The sequence below is a fragment of the Podarcis raffonei genome, chromosome 10, assembly GCF_027172205.1.
Source record: "Podarcis raffonei isolate rPodRaf1 chromosome 10, rPodRaf1.pri, whole genome shotgun sequence".
Taxonomy (NCBI): domain Eukaryota; kingdom Metazoa; phylum Chordata; class Lepidosauria; order Squamata; family Lacertidae; genus Podarcis; species Podarcis raffonei.
In genome coordinates, this window is record NC_070611.1 from 5,181,412 (window position 1) to 5,200,670 (window position 19,259).

General features: G+C 43.3%; 1 protein-coding gene across 1 annotated transcript; it reads left to right on the top strand.

Annotated features, from left to right (window-relative positions):
• The first annotated feature begins 1,294 nt into the window (after positions 1-1,294).
• On the top strand, positions 1,295-17,743 carry GNAT3 (G protein subunit alpha transducin 3). Its single transcript, XM_053406286.1, has 8 exons — positions 1,295-1,574; positions 9,100-9,142; positions 10,385-10,526; positions 12,065-12,222; positions 13,767-13,895; positions 15,440-15,569; positions 15,800-15,953; positions 16,967-17,743. Exons 1-8 carry the CDS (start codon positions 1,457-1,459, stop codon positions 17,155-17,157), a joined length of 1,065 nt encoding a protein of 354 aa, XP_053262261.1. The 5' UTR covers positions 1,295-1,456; the 3' UTR covers positions 17,158-17,743.
• The last annotated feature ends 1,516 nt before the right edge of the window (positions 17,744-19,259 follow it).

Below are 19,259 nucleotides of genomic sequence, written 5' to 3' on the forward strand. Positions count from 1 at the left end.
AGGGGGGTCGTGTCGTCTGGGTAGCCCCGGACCTCCATACATACTGCCCAGGCTTACGCCCCAGGGAGGTCACTTCAGTGCTACTGACCCAGTGGTTTGACCTCACCCCAGAGGCACACTCCATTGCTTCTTGAGACAGTGGAATGTCAACAACGTCAAGTAAAGGTGTTGGACCAATGACGTTGTCACTTTCCCACATGAATACCACCTTTTCTCCTTCTGGATGAGATTTGCAAGAGAAGCAACTGCCTCATTCGCCACATGCATGCAGAGCAGCATGGAAAGGAAGCATTTTGGGGGAAGACAGAGCTCCCTCCCTGTTGTTACGTAGCCTGCTGCCATAACTGTGAAGTTTAATGAACTGGCCCCATTGAACAGGGAGACACCAATGGAGTTGGTTTGCCTGCTGACAGAGAGTGCTATCCCCCCCCCCTCAATAGCAAAGGACACAACCAGACAAACGGACACTCCAATCACTTTAAAGGTCCCACTGACTTCTGTGGTCTGGCAGTTGTTGTTGTCATTAGTGAATCATCCAAGTATGTATATGACATTAAATCCCCCAAAACACAAATCCCTGCCCCAAAGAGCTTACAATAAAGAACCAGTATGGTGCAGTAGCTCTAGCGTTCGACTTCGGTAGGGGTGGCCCAGGTTCAAATCTCAGCTCAGTTATGAATTGCATTGGGGTGATTTTCAGCCAGATATTATTCCTGCTCAGTCAAACCAGCCTCACGGGGTTGTTGTGAAGAGTGCATTTGGAAAAGGTAAGCCTTCTGTGTCATGGAATAAAAACACAGCTGAATAAAAAGCAAACAATGTGGGGGTTATGAATCCAAAAAAGAGGGGCCAAGGATAAAAAGGCATGGAGGTGAACACATTCAGCTACATGTTCTTCAGTTTCATGTAAGTTGTTTAAAACTTCTGTGTTTTAATGTTATTAGCTGCCCTGGGACCTTATGTTATAAGCTGCCCTTAGATAAATCAGCAGCAACAGCAGCATTGACATGGTCCCTGATTTTCTCATTCTGTTAAGCATGTGCCTAACTGTTTTGCTCAATGGGAATAAAAAATACTGCTTTACTTTGGTTGCACCATATTTCCCCCCTCCCCTATGAAATTGCTCTGCACTACAAGCACCGCTGGTGCCACACAAACACAGAGTCGTTGCATTCATTGCTGTGCTTTTTACACATGCTTTTCCAAAGGTAAAGCAGCATTTACATGTCTGACATCATAGCAAGCTGACTTCATGGGCATCTACAAAATCCCTTCTGTCCTGTCCTCTGAGACATGTGACAGACCAGAAGCCGCTCTTTGGAGTGAAGGCAGCCAGCAGAAAGAAGGCTGACTAGGAAATAACTAAGCTCCATTGTAACACTTCTGCACTAGGCTCCTTGTGATTAGACATCACCAGCTTGCTTGGACAATAAGCTAATAATTTAGCTCCACAGTTATGGGCAGTGGAGTCAGCTCTGAGTCTAAAGAATCAGCCAAAAGGTCACGGGAACTTGAAAAAAGACTCCAAGAAGATGCCGTGAGAGATGCCAGGACAGTCAAGTTGCTCTTGTTGGGTAAATATGTGTCATTTCATTCATGAAACGGCTACATTAACCTTTGCATGAATGGGAGATGTTGTTTGACAGTCAGAAGTGTTCTGAGCTCTCACTTTGGGCATGCCACTTATTTTAATCATGAAATCGAATGATAGAGACTGATAGAACTGGAAATGAGTGGTTTTTGTTTTCAGATATTTGCTGCAGGTCGCAAGCCACTCACCAGCCTGGAGATGATCCAGACACTCAGACCAACAATGGATATATTTGTGTGGATGCAGCCTTCACAGGTGCGCTCCCTTGCTGGGTCTGCAGAATGGACATGGATGCACACTCCATATCAGCGAGTGTGGCACTGGGGGTGGCATTCAACTAGTTGTTACTCAGAGTACACCCACTAAGTTTAATTGTCCTTAACTTAGTCATGTGCCAACTTAGGGTGAAACTGAGTTGAATAGCATCCTTGGCAATGCACATGGAAGATGTCTATTTAAAAAACCCACTTGTGGTATAAATGTGCATTTCCTCCTGGATCGCAATGGGCCGAGCACATGACAGTGCATGGATGATTGTGGGACAGGGCCATAGAGTTCAGTTCCGGAGAACGTTCAGAGTGGACGGCCCCTGTAGCCTTAGTATGAGATAAATCAGGAAAAGAATGTGCACACAGGAAAAGAAACATGTTTCAATAAATCTAAAGAGACTTGCTTGCAGATCATGTTAGCCAAATTGTGGCTGTTGATTTATATGGTTTCCTGGGATATGAAAATGTGAATTTGTGAATAGAACAAATTGTGAACAGTATACTGTCTGGATAATTATCTGATAGTAAAACTGTCTGCTTTTGGGGGGAATATATAGCATATCACCTAAAATACATTCTAAAAAGTTAAAAGCTAGCACTTGTAAATGTTTTTAATGGTTTCTCTGATTAATAATAATTTTAAAGAAACACCAGATGCTACTGGTTAGTTTTATAGTTTTACAAAGCTGTTACAGCTTGTTGAATCAAACACTTAACAGATGATATAGTGAGGGGAAATACATGTGATGCCTGCAGCTTAAAAAATCTTGAGCTCAAAATATTTTGCTCAAAAGTTACTAACTGCAATCCTGAAAATCTTTATAGGCATGTTCAGCCAGGAAGCATTCAGGCTGGAGCTCCATGGAAATGAATGGGAGTGCCACATGTGGATCAGAGTAGTGTTTGTTGATGTTTCAGTAACTTCAGCTGATCTTGGGTCATTTTTTTTTAAAAAAAAATTTGCTGCATTTCACTCTGATTATCTTATTGCTATTTCTTCTTAAAGAGTGCATATTTCCAAGCAAGGGTTTGGTACTTTTATGCCCATATACTAAGGATGCAGCACTAAGGATGTGTGGAAACCTTGTTGTAAATTTCACTAGTCTTAGACCTTTTGCTTCTTTAGAATTCCCAATCAGATTTGCCTTGAAATTTTGCTTTATGTGAACCTTGGTGGGATGGGAGAGGGGTGCATTCTGTGTCAGAGAAAAATGGGTTTGTTGGGCTATTGAAACTCTTCTTGCATCCTATGAAATTTCTTCCATTTTTTGCCAGAGTAAGAACCTCCAGATTTGGGGGTAACTCTGGGACACTTTGTAGATGGTAATTATATTTCCTTTAGACAATTTGTGGTTGCTTCTGATTTTTTTTCTCCTGTATTTTTTTACTTTGTGGTGGGTGGACACCAAAGAATTCATACTCAGTTTTCAATATTGCTTGCTAGGTACGATCTCAAAGCCAATTTATTCTCCAATAGTTTCACAAGGATTATCCTGAGCTTAATGCAGAAGGATGATTATCACACTCCCAGGTCTTATTTTACCACCGTATTAAGGACCAGATGTCAGTATTGTTCCTGTAGCAGCAATAAAGCACCAGGGAGAAAAGATCAATGACTATTGACTAAGAGTCCTGGTATACGTAAGGAAAACAGTACACTGTTTATATTGCTTCTAGTTCTGAATTTGTGAAAGGGGTCATTTGTAGCTGTATTAATTTCTGTCATTAGCATTTTTTATTTTACTTCAGATAGGTTGGGGTTTTTCCCCTGCAAAATTTAGGGAGTCTAATTCGCCAGCAATCCATTGTCTATGGAAGACATGACTCTGAGGATGGAATCACACCCCAGGGATTTGAATAGAATTATCACAGCTACCACATGGGAGCTTGACATTTGATGTTTCTTTCAGGCGCCTCACACAGACCCTTTTCATCACACCAAAATGACGCCTGTCAATGGAAAGGGGAATTTGCTTGTGGAATATTTATTGCCATAAAAAAGTGGAGTGATTCCATCCTGAACTTCTGGAGCAAAAGATAAGGAGGAACTATACAGCTGTCATTTTATGGTTCCCTAAATTTTACAGGACAGACAGCTGCTTCCTTATCACAACCTGAAGTTTGGTTGACAGGTGCAGCAGAATCAGGTGGTAGAATCCAGACTCTACTATTCCAGGTTGCAACATCATTTTTTAACCCTCCTACAAAATGGGGTTTGTTTGTTTTCTAATCCCTACAGTTTAAACAGGGGTAGAGAACCACATTCTCTCATAGAGAACTCTTGGGAGCCACTTTCCCAAGGTGGACAGAGACCAAGGCAAAAGTGGGTGGAGCCAGAGGCAAATGTGGGCAGAGTGCCAGAGGTGACTCTTCCCCTTGCACTCTAGGCCACATTCCACCCACACTAAGCTGTGGCCCTTCCCCACTGCGCACTGAGAATTTCCCACTGTTTAGTTGCTGCTTTTATTTCAGTTCTTTCAGCTCATTTATAACTTCCCCAATTTAATTCAAGGATGTACATGTGTGCATCAACTGAGCTCTGCAAAATTAAAATTGTAATAAAGGTGATTGTACATACGGCTATAACAAGATTCTTCCTCTGTGGTGCTTTGACAAATGTGGAGTGCATCGGCACACCAGAAGTGCACAAAAAGTAGCTGGACAGGAGCATAATCATCCACTCTGTTCTTCTTCGGAGGGACTGCTCTGCAGTCTCCTGCCTTGAGGTAAGGTGTGTGTCCAGCTGGGAAACAACCTTCCCAGTAATTGCTCCAATGCTGTAGAAATCTACTTCCTGTTCTGCACTGCAGATGGTACCCGGCAGCTGGCAGGAGACATAATGTCCTCTCCTATTGGCCATTGGGAATTCAAATGTTTTTGCCTGCCTGAATTTGGCGAATCATAGGCAGGCCTGGAGATGGGCTTCCGGGGAGCGGACCTGATTGGTCCAGAGTCAGAGTCTTCACTCAGGTCTGCTTAAATTCAACTAAAATTTGGCTTAAATTCAACCTGCCTCCTCTCCTCAGTGCCACAGTTGTCATGTGATCTCCCACCCACACCCTTCCCTCTTTGCTTGTAATGCACCCTCTCCTCAAAGGGCGGTCTTTTGCTACAACCTTGATATTCTTCAGCCGCCATATTTCAGGGCCAGGGCGGATTTCCCCCCACAGACTTATTGCCTCGTTCTGCAGGTTTTGCCTCCCTCGTTGCAATTGTCACAACTTTGGCAGGGTAGGCATTGGGTATGATCCTTAGCCGAGGAAGGAGCGGAGCTTGTATGCCTCTGCCAACCCTCCAGGCTGTAGGGTATCCTGCTAAAGGAATCCTAGGGGAGGTAGTTCTGTCCAAATGCCCAGGCGGGGGCTGAGGGCCATAGCATTTGCTAGCGAGGTGATCCAGTCAAGGTTGCACCTACCTGATGTATGTCATAGGCTAACCTCATCCCAGGATTGACCCCAAGAAATCTTCTGGCAGGTGGGTTGGATGATATGGGAGATACCCAGTTCCTAAGCCAAACAAACCTCCATCTGTAATTGTTAAAACTGTAGCCTGATTTGAACCAAAACAAGTGTCAGTGTGTCCTTTATTGCTGCAGACACAGCATTTGATGCCCTTTGGGGCTCATGGCACCTGTGCACGCAATCTCATAGCACATTCAAGAGCTTTGACACACAACCTGGGAATTACCAACCTAAGACTTACTGTAGTTTAGCGTTGCCATTCAGATGCCCAGGAAAGGGCTTCATTTGCTTACAATTTTTGCTGTGATTCTTCAGCCTTCCCTGTACTTTGCATGTATACGATGCCCATGTGCTCCTTCTGCTCCACAGTAAAAACATTGTGCCTAATGGCATTTGTGTTTATTCAGAAATGCATTTGGGAAATAGCAGGGAGCAATTCTGAATTTGCAAGTCCCAGATGCAAAACTTTTGTTGACAAAGTTGTCATTATTTATACAAACTTGGCAGGCAGGAACTTTGCATAATCATGGAACCTGCTGCTTGTGTTTCTCTCTCTTACATCGTGGGTTTTAGGGATCACTTTCCATATATTGGGTCATTTGTCATGATTCATTTGCTTGAGTTAGGGCAAGCTACATATTACACGCAAATTCATATCATGAAGCTCAGCCTTTTAAAATGAATGAATAAATAAAAGGTAACCTCAGCAGCCTCATATTTGGAGTGAAGCCATTTTTCTACTCAGTGCCTCCCTTTCACCCCTCAAGCTGCTCTCACCATCACTGCCACCGGATCAGAAATATGCTCAATCCTGTAAACACATGCCTGGAACTCATGGCAAGGAAATAAAGCTGGAGAGATGGAATGGGCTGGCAGGGAAAGGGCTAAGCATCACTTGACTTTCCCCCAGCTCAAAATCTCAGCCTCCAAAAGGTTTTTCATTTAAAAAGAAATAATACCGTTTCTTTGTTACATACATTTTTGTAACATGGATCATTTGTCCCTTCATCACTCACAGTTGACTGTTGCTAACTTGCTGAAATCTGTTTTCAACAATATTTTTTGAGACTGGTCCATTCTAACTAATGAGGATGCAGGGCTGAAAACGTTTTGGAGGTCATCCGTCCCAGTCTCCTTTCCCTACGACTTTAAAAACTAAGTGGGTCCTGAGACTGGGTCCGTTCCACTAAGAGTGAGGTCTCACATACATGCTGCAGTGCTTGAGTGATGGCTTGCTGTGTTTGAAAGCAGCAGCGTGGATGAACACCACCTACAGAACTCCCATATTGCATCTCATTCAGCCATTTCCGGTGGAGGCAATTCTGCCAGAAATTAATAAGTGATGAAACACTGGATTGTACCTGACTCAGAGTACTCATACTCAGAGTAGACCCAATGAAATCAATGGACTTAATTTCATCATGACTAACAATCCATAAAGTACATGTATGTGCAGGTGAGTCCTAAGTTTGTGCTTGTAAGTGAATACACTGGCAGCATCAATTTCTTGGTTCTTTACAGAGTGCCATAAACTGAGATCTATCAGCGAGAGATTGAGAGTGAATGGTCATCAATAAGCAGATGACACCCTGCTCAATCTCTCTGTTCCATCTGAATTGAAGGAGGTGGCTAAGCTGTTAGACCATTTCTAAGATGTGGTGATGAGCTGGACTTGGGCCAATAAACTTAAATAAAATCCTAAAAGACAGAAGTGTAAGGGTTAGTTTTCTAGTCCAGGAGGTGGGGAGACAGCCTGTTCTGGAGTAGGATTGCACTTCCCTGAAGGAGCAGGTCAGTAGCTGGGGGATATCCTTGGTGACTGGGAGTGCCTTTTTCCAGCTCTGGTTGGTTTGCCAGCTGTGGTCCCTTTTGAACAGAAATGACTTGGCAGCTGTACTCCATTCTCTGGTAACTTCCAGATTGGCTGGCATTCCCCCTAGATGTCCTCTGCCTCCAAATTTAAAAATTACATGGCTGCCAGTTCATTTCTGGGCCTAGTGAAGGTGCTAAGGGTAGTGTTTAAAGCCCTAAACCATTTAGGCCCCAATATCTGAAAGACCATCTCCTTCCCTACAGTTTAATATCAGCAGAAGAGGTCCTCCTGGCAGCCCCACTGTCTTATAAACTTGGTTGGGTGACCTGGGAAAGGGCATTCTTTGTGGCAACCCCTAAGTTGTGGAACTAGTTTTCCTCAAATGCTGAAGATGCACCTCTTTATCCTGACGTTTGAAACTTGAGATGTCTCCCAAGGAGACCATCTAAACAGGAAATAATAGGGGAGACAATGTACTGTAGTACTGGGAGGTACTGTCATGGTACCCTCCAGATGTTGTTGGACTACAACTCCCATCTTCCCTCACCTTTCGCCATCGTGGTTGGAGCTGATGGGGTTTGAAGTTCATCAATATCTGGAGGGTATTTTTCGGACTACTCTGACATTCCTAAACTAGAATAGAAGGAATTTCCTCTTTTCCACTGCAGTTCTGTGAGTTAGGTCAAGAGATCTCTTAATACATATGCTAAATTAAAATGTGCTCAAGATTTTCCATTAATGTCAGATTTATTTACCGTATTTTTCGCTCTATAAGACGCACCAGACGACAAGACGCACCTAGTTTTTGGAGGAGGAAAACAAGAAAAAAAATATTCTGAATCCCAGAAGCCAGAACAGCAAGAGGGATCACTGCGCAGCAAAAGCAGCGATCCTTCTTGCTGTTCTGGCTTCTGGGATAGCTGCTCAACCTGCATTCGCTCCATAAGACGCACACACGTTTCCCCTTACTTTTTAAGAGGGAAAAGGTGAGTCTTATAGAGCAAAAAATACGGTATTTTTTTAAAGAAAGAAATCTGTACTTAAAATGAAATCCTTAAACCTGGATTGCCACATATGTCTAAAGACTTGGGGAGTCTATGGTGGAAAATGTTTAGATGTGATTATCTGAGATTTCTGGCTCATAATATGTGACAATTTAAGTTGAACAAAATGAGAAATTGTTGCCGTGCTTTTTGATTCTTCAGCTCCATAAAACTGCCCTTGCAATGGTTTCTCTGCCCAATCATTCTCTGTTTTGACTGCTTATGGCTGTCTTTTCAGCTACTGCAACATATAAATATATATATCACTAATATTAAAGTGAGTTTTTTTGGGGGGGGGAATCGGTCTGACAGTGCAGTGAAAGCCTTTCCATTTGATCCTTATCTGCATCCACCCCCACAATCATATCAGAAGAAATCTAGGGAGTAGTAAAATAAAGACGCTTAGATTTCTGGTCCAGCAGGTCTGCACTTTCCCCATACATTCGCCCTGTAAGATCAAACACTTTTATTTGATGCTTATCAGAGCTTGATATGCTCACAGTGGCTTCCATAAACTGAGTACTTTTGTTTGAAGTAGCTAAATGTGTTGTAGCTACAAATCAGCATGTTTCTAGAGGCAACCCATACTCCTCTAGGGTTTGCTAAATACCCTGGTCCATAAACAAATGTCCCCAAACCATGGCTAGCGCAAGTTGCCCATTTGGCTAAAGCACATGTACTGCTTGAGGGACACACACAAAAGCCTTTGTTGGACCAATCATGTGCTGGTGAAACAGAATGCCTCTTTTCCAAGTGGAAGTGTTTTTTTATTTTAAAAAAGACAAGCAAACAAACCCACCACTTTTGCATATTTTTATGTGCTTTTTTCCTCCATCACTTACTTTCTTTGTCTCGTTTTCCCACTTGGCTCCTTTTTAACAACTTTAAATGTGACCAATATGTGCATGTTCTTTGTCTGCAGGAGCTGGAGAATCAGGGAAGAGCACTATTGTGAAACAAATGAAGTAGGTGCATCAATATTCATGTCACATTGGGTAGCACAAAGTGCTACATGAAGCACAATGCCAAAGGGTGTGAGGTGGGGGAGCGATCAAACAAATCAAGCTTGACAATCTAATCCTAACAGATACTGTACATGGGGATGTAAAAAAGCAATCCTTTATACCTCATTCACTAACCTGATGTTTTACCCAATATATCAATATGTGATTGGCCTCTTCTATCTGAAGCCAAGGATACCAGTTTAAAGACAGAGGGACAGCTAAAATAGGTATCAGGGTGGAGGGGAAAGGTGCCACATACACAAACACAAACACATAAGCACACACACCACACCCTTTCCTAAAAGCTTTGCAGTTATTTTCCTGCCATTGAAAGTCATAGTCACTGCTCAATGTATTTATCAACAAAAACAAATATGCCTTTTTCTTACACTGGCAGGACTTTCCGATGTGTTCAATGGCATATTAGTTCACATCTGAACATTGTAATGTTTGTTCTCATTAAAGCACATGGAAATATGCATATGAGTACATCCTTCCCTTGGATTATTTTTTTAAAGGCGTGGCACAGGGCCAGGAAGTGTGCAGGTATCAGCAGAGGCGGAGCTTCATGCTCTGGCACTGGGCGGCGGAGAGCAGGCGGGGGTGGGGCTGGTGCACATCTTGGGGCCGTGGCACACCACCTGTGGGGGCGTGGCACCCAGCGCAGGTGGGGGGCAGCTGCGATGGCACCCCACTGGGATCGCACTTCCAGGGGAGGTGCATTCCCCTGCACTCCTCTTCCTCCACCAGTGGCTATCAGGGCTGGGGCTGGATGATGTGGTTCTGCTCAGCACTTTTCTTCTAGGGAAAAAGGTGCCGGTACTGGGTACCCGAGTACCTCCAGAAAGCAAGCCCTGGTCCTGCTGACTTTAAGCATGGGCAGGGCTCGTGTTCCTCCCCAGTGACAGGTGTGCCAGATGTCATTGCTTAGAGCAGGGGTAGCCAATGCGGTGCCCTCCAGATGTTGATCGAATACAACTTGCATCTGCCACAGCCAGCATGACCATTGGTTGGAGATGGTGAGATTTGTAGGCCAACAACATCTGGAAGGCTATTCCTTAGATAATGGGACATTCAAATCTGATTATGCAGCCATGTCTATGACTGCCAGTCTCTCCCCAGTTCCCATTCTTAGAATCCTGCCCTCTCACTCTCTTCTTATTTTAGATTATTGTGAGATTTGTCTCCTTCTTTGCTTTCTAGGATCATCCATAAAGATGGCTATACAGATCAGGAATGCAGAGAGTATAGATCTGTGGTTTACAGCAATATGCTACAATCCATTCTGGCTATCGTCAAGGCAATGTCCACATTAGGAATTGAATATGGGAACTCAGAAAGCAAAGTGAGTATAATGTCTCTCTCAACTAGTATTATTTTGTCTCTGAACCAGTGTCACCCCAGGACACCAGTTTTGAATTCTCACATCAGAACCTCAAGATGCTCTAACATGGGAAGATTGCAGCAGTGCTCTCCTCCTGCACAAACTTTTCTTTTTTCTTTTCTTTTCATTTTTTGGTCTTTCACAGCAGTGCCATAATTCAGTTCACCTCTGGGAAGCGCAGCTGCCATTCTGTTGAATAAGGTCCGTTTCAGTTTATTGGCCCTCATCCAGCCATTCAAGCACATTCTCCCATTCACAAGCTTGCCTGAGACATTCTGCCCAGACAGTAACAGCCTCAGGGTCACCAAGTGACCATTGCTCTGAAAAAACCTTAATTCTCATATGTATATATTTCTGTATATGAGAGCAAAGGATCTCATAGTTCTTGTGCAGACCTTTATTCTTATGCAATATACAAGGGTTAGGGTTAGACATGGGCAGACATGACCGAACTCCTTCAAATGAAAATGTGAAGAAGTTGTGGCCTTGAACAGACCTCATATTATTGTAGCAGAGGTAAGACATCAGTGAGAGATTTCCTTATCCTTTTGAACACTGTTTTGAACATAATTTCAATTATTCACATTGGGCTATGGCTGTCAGTTTAATCTGAAAGGCCCATAAGCCATTCAGATAACGAGTCAGAGCTGTACAAAACAAAACAAAACAAAACACAATGCTAAGAAAGGATTGTCGCTTGCAGTCACAAGGTGACAGAGTACTTTTAGTGACCTCATAGATTTAGACACAGAACTGCTAAGGGTGGCATTAAGCAAACCTGGTAATTGCCATGACCTTTCTTCAAAACAACTGAGGAACAGAGGTTCACAGCAGTCACGAATAAGGCTGACAAGATGTTGACTGCCAACTTGAATGGCTTTAAAAGAGAATTAGACAAATCCATGGAGGTCTGGTCTACCAGTGACTACAAGGCCTGCCTTCACTGATGGTGGGAGCATCCTCTGAGCACCAGCCACCTAGAATCACAAGTGGGGGGGAAGCTTGCAGGCTTCCCATTGGCTGCTGTGAGAACAGGATTCTGAACTAAATGGACCTTTGGCACAATCCAGCTGGGCTGTTATCTTCTTATAAGTTTATGTATGCCAAGACAGGCACCAGGGTGGGCTATGGCCCAGAGCCATATATAGACCACTGTTTTTCTGTGACCCCTTATTTATCCTCCCTGCTGCTCTTCTGAACCTGAGAAGACCAACAGAAGCAAGAGGTAGCGCTGTGTCCCGGAACAACAACAAAACCACAAGGATATCTTATTATCTCTAAAGATAACAGAAGCAAAAAATGAGCTTCTGCATTTGAAATTCCCTGATGAAGAAACTGATAAATGTGTCGGATGTTTAACTTTTCTCCCTGCCCTTTTGCTTCCTGCTTCCCTCTCCCCACCTCCCCATACTCCTAATATGGTAGATCATTTTTCATTACTTAAAAAATAAAGTATCAGCCCCAATGGTCAAGCCTGATTCACAGAAATCTCGTTTCAGGAAGATGAAAGGCAGCTTTTGGCAATTGCAGATTCCATAGAAGATGGCAGCATGTCTTCTGAACTGGCTGGGATCATCAAACGTTTGTGGAAGGATTCAGGGATTCAGGCCTGCTTTGAAAGAGCATCAGAGTATCAACTCAATGACTCAGCTGCCTAGTAAGGGGCCAGTTTACAACTGACTTCTGTAATCCTAAACCGTGTGTGTGTGTGTGTGTGTGTGTGTGTGTGTGTGTGTTTAATGCCTGTTGCTTTTCACAATTTTCACATATGCTTAGAAGTTACGTAATTGATTCCGCCTTCAGGGTGCTGGCTCTGTATTTATGGTATTAAGCAATTGTTATGATGCTATTAAACTAGCATAAGCACAACAGAATTACACAATTAATTATCCTCTTCTCCAGTAGAGCCTTGTAAACCACCCTCCAAACATCCCAGTTTTCAGTTATCAACCGCACTCTTCTTTCCTTCAACAACTCCTCCTCTTTCTTCATCTTCCTCACATTGTATGTGCCTGTGGCAGGCAGCTAAAGATGACACCTAGCGCAGGAATCACAAATCAAATTGTACCTATAACCTCTCTCTCTCTCTCCCTCTCCCTCTCTCTCTCTCTCTCTCTCTCTCGTGTGTGTGTGTGTGTGTTTGTGTGTGTGTGTGTTACTGAATACATGTATCTCTGTATCTTTGAAACCAATTCCATTATGGTTAATGCTACTATTTTGCAAGTAAATTTTTTATTGCTTATGGCCAAAGGCCTTTACGGTTGCAAACATTCAAACAGGCCAAAAGGCAGACAACACGAGCCAATGCTGAAATACCAATGTTGTGAATAGAATCCAAATTGCATGAGAAGACTTCTGCTCACACGGTGGGGCTTCACTTTGCTCCTCCCCCTTGCAGCCCCCTGCATGCTTCCCAAAATCTTCTCCAGAGAATCCCCAACCCTCCACACTTGGGAGTGCACAGGGGACGGCAGAGGGAAGGGAGGAAGGTGGAGTCTTGTTGCCTGGGCAGAAGTCTATTCTCCTTGAGAATGGTCAGGTTTGATACAAGCCAGTGAATACTGAGCACAGTAAATAAACTGCAGAATCGAATTAAATAATAATAAGGAGGAGGAGGAGGCAATGTGAGAAGGGATATGAAAAACAAAGAATAAAAAGCAGTAAAAAAAATATTTTTGACATGACTTTGCAACTGATTGTTAAACTTTTCTGAGAGTTGTAGCCGAGGGGAAGAGAAGTCTCCTAAAAACTCTCAGCACCATTAACAAACCACATTTCCCAGGATGCTTTGGGGGAAGCTATCACCATTTAAAGTGGCATGGCACTGTTTTAAATGGAGAGTGCAAATGGGGCCAGTAACTCAGAAACAGATCGGATTTTTTTTTTAATGCACAGATGCAAGGTGGATCCTGGCACTATTACATACCCCTGGCATGAATGTGTATTTTCTATACATGACTTCCCCCCAAACTTTTGTCATGTAGAACCATCCAGTTGGATGCAGATTTGGTTTCTTCTTTCTGCTTGTGCCCTATTTATGGCTGGATTGTATTGGCCTACCCTTATCCCCCAGGCCATGGCACTGGACTTCCAGGCGCTGCCCCAACCTCACCTCCTCATGCACAAGAGTGTCCCTGTTTCCACCTTGCAGGAAGATGGAGCTGCAATGCTTTGTCTCTCTCTCTCTTTCTGATTCTGTAGCTATCTCAATGATCTGGAGAGGATAACAGCTCCTGGCTATGTCCCAAACGAGCAAGATGTCCTTCGCTCACGAGTAAAGACAACAGGAATTATTGAGACACAGTTTTCATTCAAAGATTTGCACTTTAGGTATGAAAGCTGTTCTTCCGTGTTTCTTCCTAAGTGTGATAGATATGCATGTGGTTTGAGATTAGAGGCCAAAGCAGTCTACCTGATTCAGGCTGCTGGATTTCTGACATTTTAAACAGCTTAAAGGGCAGTTGGAGGCTTTGGTATGGCTATGGTCACAGCCAACAATCTGAGCCTCCCTACATCCAATGTTCTACCAGGAAATCTTGCAGTTTCCCCAGCTGTATTCATTTTGTAAATGCTCTCTCTCTATTCCACCTATGGAAACTTTACAGCTGTACACAGTCAGCTTCCATGATGTTGGCAGGGGGGGAAATAGTAATAGAATTAAAATTGAGGGTTGCGGCACATGGGCTACTGAATTTGGAAAGTCTCTCAATCTCCGGCTGTTCTCTTCTCAGCTGCTTTACATATTATGGTTGAACTGCGCAGATTACTTTACATCGGGCCAGTCATGTGGATCAGTTCAAGATGCAGATAGGTGATTTTCCTCCAAACTGCTGGAGGATTTAGCTGGTAGGATTTGATGTAACATGGAGGAAACTGCCCAATTCATGAACTAAGATGCTGCACATAAACAGCTCACATGAAGACAGTCTCAGTTAGCTTATTTGTGGTAGGGAACAATTTAAAAGCCCGTGCTCAGGAGAAACTCAAACCATTATTGGAACTGCAGGCTTCCTGCTGCCTGCCATACCCTTGCAGCTAGCTCATTTCGTCCTAGTCTTACCTCTGTACTTGTCCATAACTTGCAACTGTTTAGGTACACCTGTGCAGCCTGGTGTCATGTGCAAATCCACCCCCTCCCATCCCCTCTGATTTTTGCCTGGTAAGCTCCATGGAGCAAACTGTTTTGCCTGCTGAATCCATCATGCTGTGTGAGAGGCATGTTGGATTTCATGCAGAACATATCATTTCCAATTCTAATATTTGAAAAGTGGTTATTGTTGGAGGTGGAAGCAAATAAATATTTGTGAAATGCTTTGCATGCTATTTACAAATCTAGGCAAGCAAATAGCAAAGAAACAACAAACTGCATTAGTTTGACACAAGCTCCGCATTTGAGTTTCCATAGCACTTCACATAGATGATTTGTGATCAGGAGTCCCATATTGGAGATAGAAGGATTTCTTGGCTCACTGTGTACAGTGGTACCTCGGGTTAAGAATTTAATTCGTTCTGGAGGTCTGTTATTAACCTGAAACTGTTCTTAACCTGAGGTACCATTTTAGCTAATGGGGCCTCCCACTGCCACCGCACCACCGGAACCGGATTTCTGTTCTCATCCTGAAGCAAAGTTCTTAACCCAAGGTACTATTTCTGGGTTGGCGGAGTCTGTAACCTGAAGCGTCTGTAACCTGAGGTACCACTGTATACAATACTTCTCATGCAGACACCACACAGCAAATCTCTGAGACTTGCAGTGATGAAAGAATCCTGACACACACACACACACACACACACACACCCCACATGCCCAACATAACCAGTGTCAGAGATGCATTGAATGGACGTACATGTTTATCTTTTGTTTCATTTCCTAGGATGTTTGATGTGGGAGGGCAAAGATCTGAGAGGAAAAAGTGGATTCATTGCTTTGAAGGAGTTACTTGCATAATATTCTGTGCAGCTTTAAGTGCTTATGACATGGTCCTGGTGGAAGATGAAGAAGTGGTGAGTCAGAACAGCAAATGTGGGGGGCGGGGGGGGGGGTCACGGGAGCTGCAATTTGTGGAAAGCAGTTAAGATAACCTTGCATGGTTCCTTAAGAACATTATTCACATTCCCTGCTCTGATAACCCTAACCCACTGAATTCCTTTTTTTTTTAATTAAAAAAGAACATTGGACTTTGCATGTCACCAGGTAATGGGGCCTAATAGCCACACTTCCCTGCCTTTTACAGAACCGAATGCACGAGAGTCTCCACCTGTTCAACAGCATCTGTAACCACAAGTACTTTGCAACCACTTCTATTGTGCTCTTCCTAAATAAGAAGGATCTCTTCCAAGAAAAAATATTGAAAGTTCATCTCAGTGTCTGCTTTCCAGAATATGATGGTAAGTTTAGAACCTGTGGCCCTCCAGATGTTGTTGAACTCTCATCAGCCCTGGCCAGCAGGGGCAAGAATCGGGGATGATGGGAGTTGCAGTCCAGCAACATCTGGGGAGGCCACAGGTGAGCCAGTGCTGGCTTACACATCCCACTTCTTTGGTTTCTGCAGATTGCTCATGAGGAACATAGTCCCCGGATTGAAATGATTTCCCACCGCTGAATTAAGACAGCATTACTTGGTGTCAGCAGAGACACGTGTTCTTAGCTCTTCTTGAGACCGCTTTATTAAGCCCTTGGTAAAGGTAAAGGGACCACTGACCATTAGGTCCAGTTGTGACCCGCTCTGGGGTTGCGGCGCTTGTCCGCAGACAGCTTCCAGGTCATGTGGCCAGCATGACTAAGCTGCTTCTGGCGAACCAGAGCAGCGCACGGAAACGCCGTTTACCTTCCCGCCAGAGCGGTACCTATTTATCTACTTGCACTTTGACGTGCTTTTGAACTGCTAGGTTGGCAGGAGCAGGGACCAAGCAACGGGAGCTCACCCCGTCGTGGGGATTCGAACCGCCGACCTTCTGATCGGCAAGTCCTAGGCTCTGTGGTTTAACCCACAGTGCCACCATAAAAGTCTAGGCTGTGTCCAGCTTGGTGAGTCCAGCTGTGTGGTCCATCTCTGGGCACAGTTGTGCATTTTCATGACTCCCATAAGGATAATGATTAAAAGAATGCAAAGGGATAGTTTTGGGAAAGGGAAATAATTTTTTAATCTTACTCATGGTTCATTACTTTTCTATATGAATGAAAAAATGATTCCTTGCATGCAGTAAATGAGAATTGTAGAGACAGTTACATGTGCACTGAAGATTTCATGCACGCCATACTTTTTGTTTGGGGAGGAGGGCAGAGGTCAGTGGAGGCTGAACTCGACAGATTGTGTGCCAAGGGAAGGGAAAGGGCTATTTCTAACAAATTAATTAGTATGGCATTTTACTGACAGTTCCTTCTGTCTTCCTCTGATTAGGATCAAACACATTTGAAGATGCAGGAAATTACATCAAGAACCAATTCTTAGATCTGAATTTAAGAAAAGAGGACAAGGAGATCTACTCCCACATGACCTGTGCCACCGATACGCAGAATGTTAAGTTTGTGTTTGATGCTGTGACAGATATAATCATCAAAGAGAACCTGAAGGACTGTGGGCTCTTTTAGCTCTTCACCCTGGGCCACCTTCATCCTGCTGTTTCTCTCTTTCTGGTTAAGGATGCCATACATTCCTGAAAGTAAGCTTTCATTGCAACCTCTTGGGCTTACTTTTGAGTAGGGATGGATGGATCAGTCTGCTACTAGTTTGTGTCAGTTCCCCGTGTGTGTTCATAAGTCTCTTTTAACCCATTTCTCAAAAAATGTGATTTTTTTAAAAAAATTGAAAGTTCAAAAATATGTATTTGAACAAGATACATATTTAAATACATCATCTATCTCAATTGCACACCTTTCTAATCACATATAATCCTAAAATATGCTCTTTGAGCATTTTTCAGCTGACCTAGCAAAACTCAGAGAACTGAGAAATCTGAAGGATATTTACATTGTGATCTATGGATTAATCTGGAAGGTAGGTTGATTTGCTTAAATATGTGAGCTAGAATTTTTTTCTTCCATCCCTAAAAGGTAATGGTAAAGGTACCCCTGACCGTTAGGTCCAGTTGCGGACGACTCTAGGGTTGCACGCTCATCCTGCTCTATAGGCCACAGGAGCCGGCGTTTGTCCGTAGACATCTTCCGGGTCGTGTGGCCAGCATGACTAAGTCGCTTCTGGCAAACAAGAGCAGCGCACGGAAACACCATTTACCTTCCTGCCGGAGTGGTACCTATTTCTCTACTTGCACTTTGATGTGTTTTCAAACTGCTAGGTTGGCAGGAGCAGGGACCGAGCAACTGGAGCTCACCCTGTCGCGGGGATTCAAACCACTGACCTTCTGATCGGCAAGCCCTAGGCTCTGTGGTTTAGACCACAGCGCCACCCACAGGCATCCCACTTCCTCCATCCCTACTTTGAAGTAAACATGCATTGGTCTGAGCTGCAAAAGCAAAAAGAGAGAAGTAGACACAATATTGTAAATACTAGTCCTTTTTGACTTGCTAAAATGTTTGTGTCAAATCACAATTTAACACAGCCAAATCGGGTAGAGTAACTTCATTGCAGGCACAATGTTCTCCCTCCCTTCTAATTTAATCTTCCACAATTCTTTCGATCTTACTGAGAATTTTTGTTTGCCTGTACCCTACTGCAATCTGAAATTCTAAACTTTTCCATTGGCAAATTTGCTTACAGTGCCACAAATCTCTATCTAAAATGTTGACATGAGTTGTGATTGGCATTGCTTCATGGGTGTCGATTAACTGGTGCTCCAAGCTTCATGATAAGTTGTGGGGAAGCAAAATATATAAAGAACACAATTCTGCCAAAGTTAAGTACTGTTAAGTTCAGTTGATCACAGTGGAAGACAATGAAGCCTGTGGATTAACTGGTGAAATCCATTGGATCATGTTGACTGGATCATGTCCTAATTTTTTTCCTTGCAGATGCTGAAATAAAAATGCCCTTGCTATCACATCAGTGGGATTAATAGAAAAATGATAAATAAAAGAAATTCTTACTGTTTGTGATAGCATCCTCTGGATAAGAGGCAGCTGTCTTCTCCCCCTAACCCCCCCCCCCAAGTCTTAAGTGGCAAGTCTTCTGACACATTTGTCTATCTGTTGGGTTAAATTTCATAGTATGGTCTCTCTTAATAGAAAACCAAAGCAGTTTTTGTCAATAAAATGTATGCAAATGTTGCTATATCACCAAAAGCTTGTTTGGTTAAGTAGGTTTTAATTTGCCTACAGAAACTCTGTAATGCCAGAGCGGGAGCATGATAGATAATGTTGTGCTTCCTGCTTTTGCTGAACTTACAAAAACTCATTGGCTGAATCTGAAACAAGCAGGGGGTCCCTATATGGAGAAGTCAGCACTAAGCTGTGCAAGTATTAGGCTGGTTTAAGGCTTCAAAAAGTTAAATTGAGTGCAGAAGCTCATAGGATGTCAACACGACTTGAAAATATTTCTGATTGATTCACAGTTGTTGATTCACATCAAGAGACAGATTGCTTCATTCTTCACTTATTGCAGTTTCTGACCCCTCTTGAAGGACAGCCTGACATAACATAAACAGTGGTACCTCAGTTTAAGAACAGCCCTGTTTACAAACTATTCAGTTTACAAACTCTGCAAAACAGGAAGCAGTGTCCCGGATTGTGAACTTTAC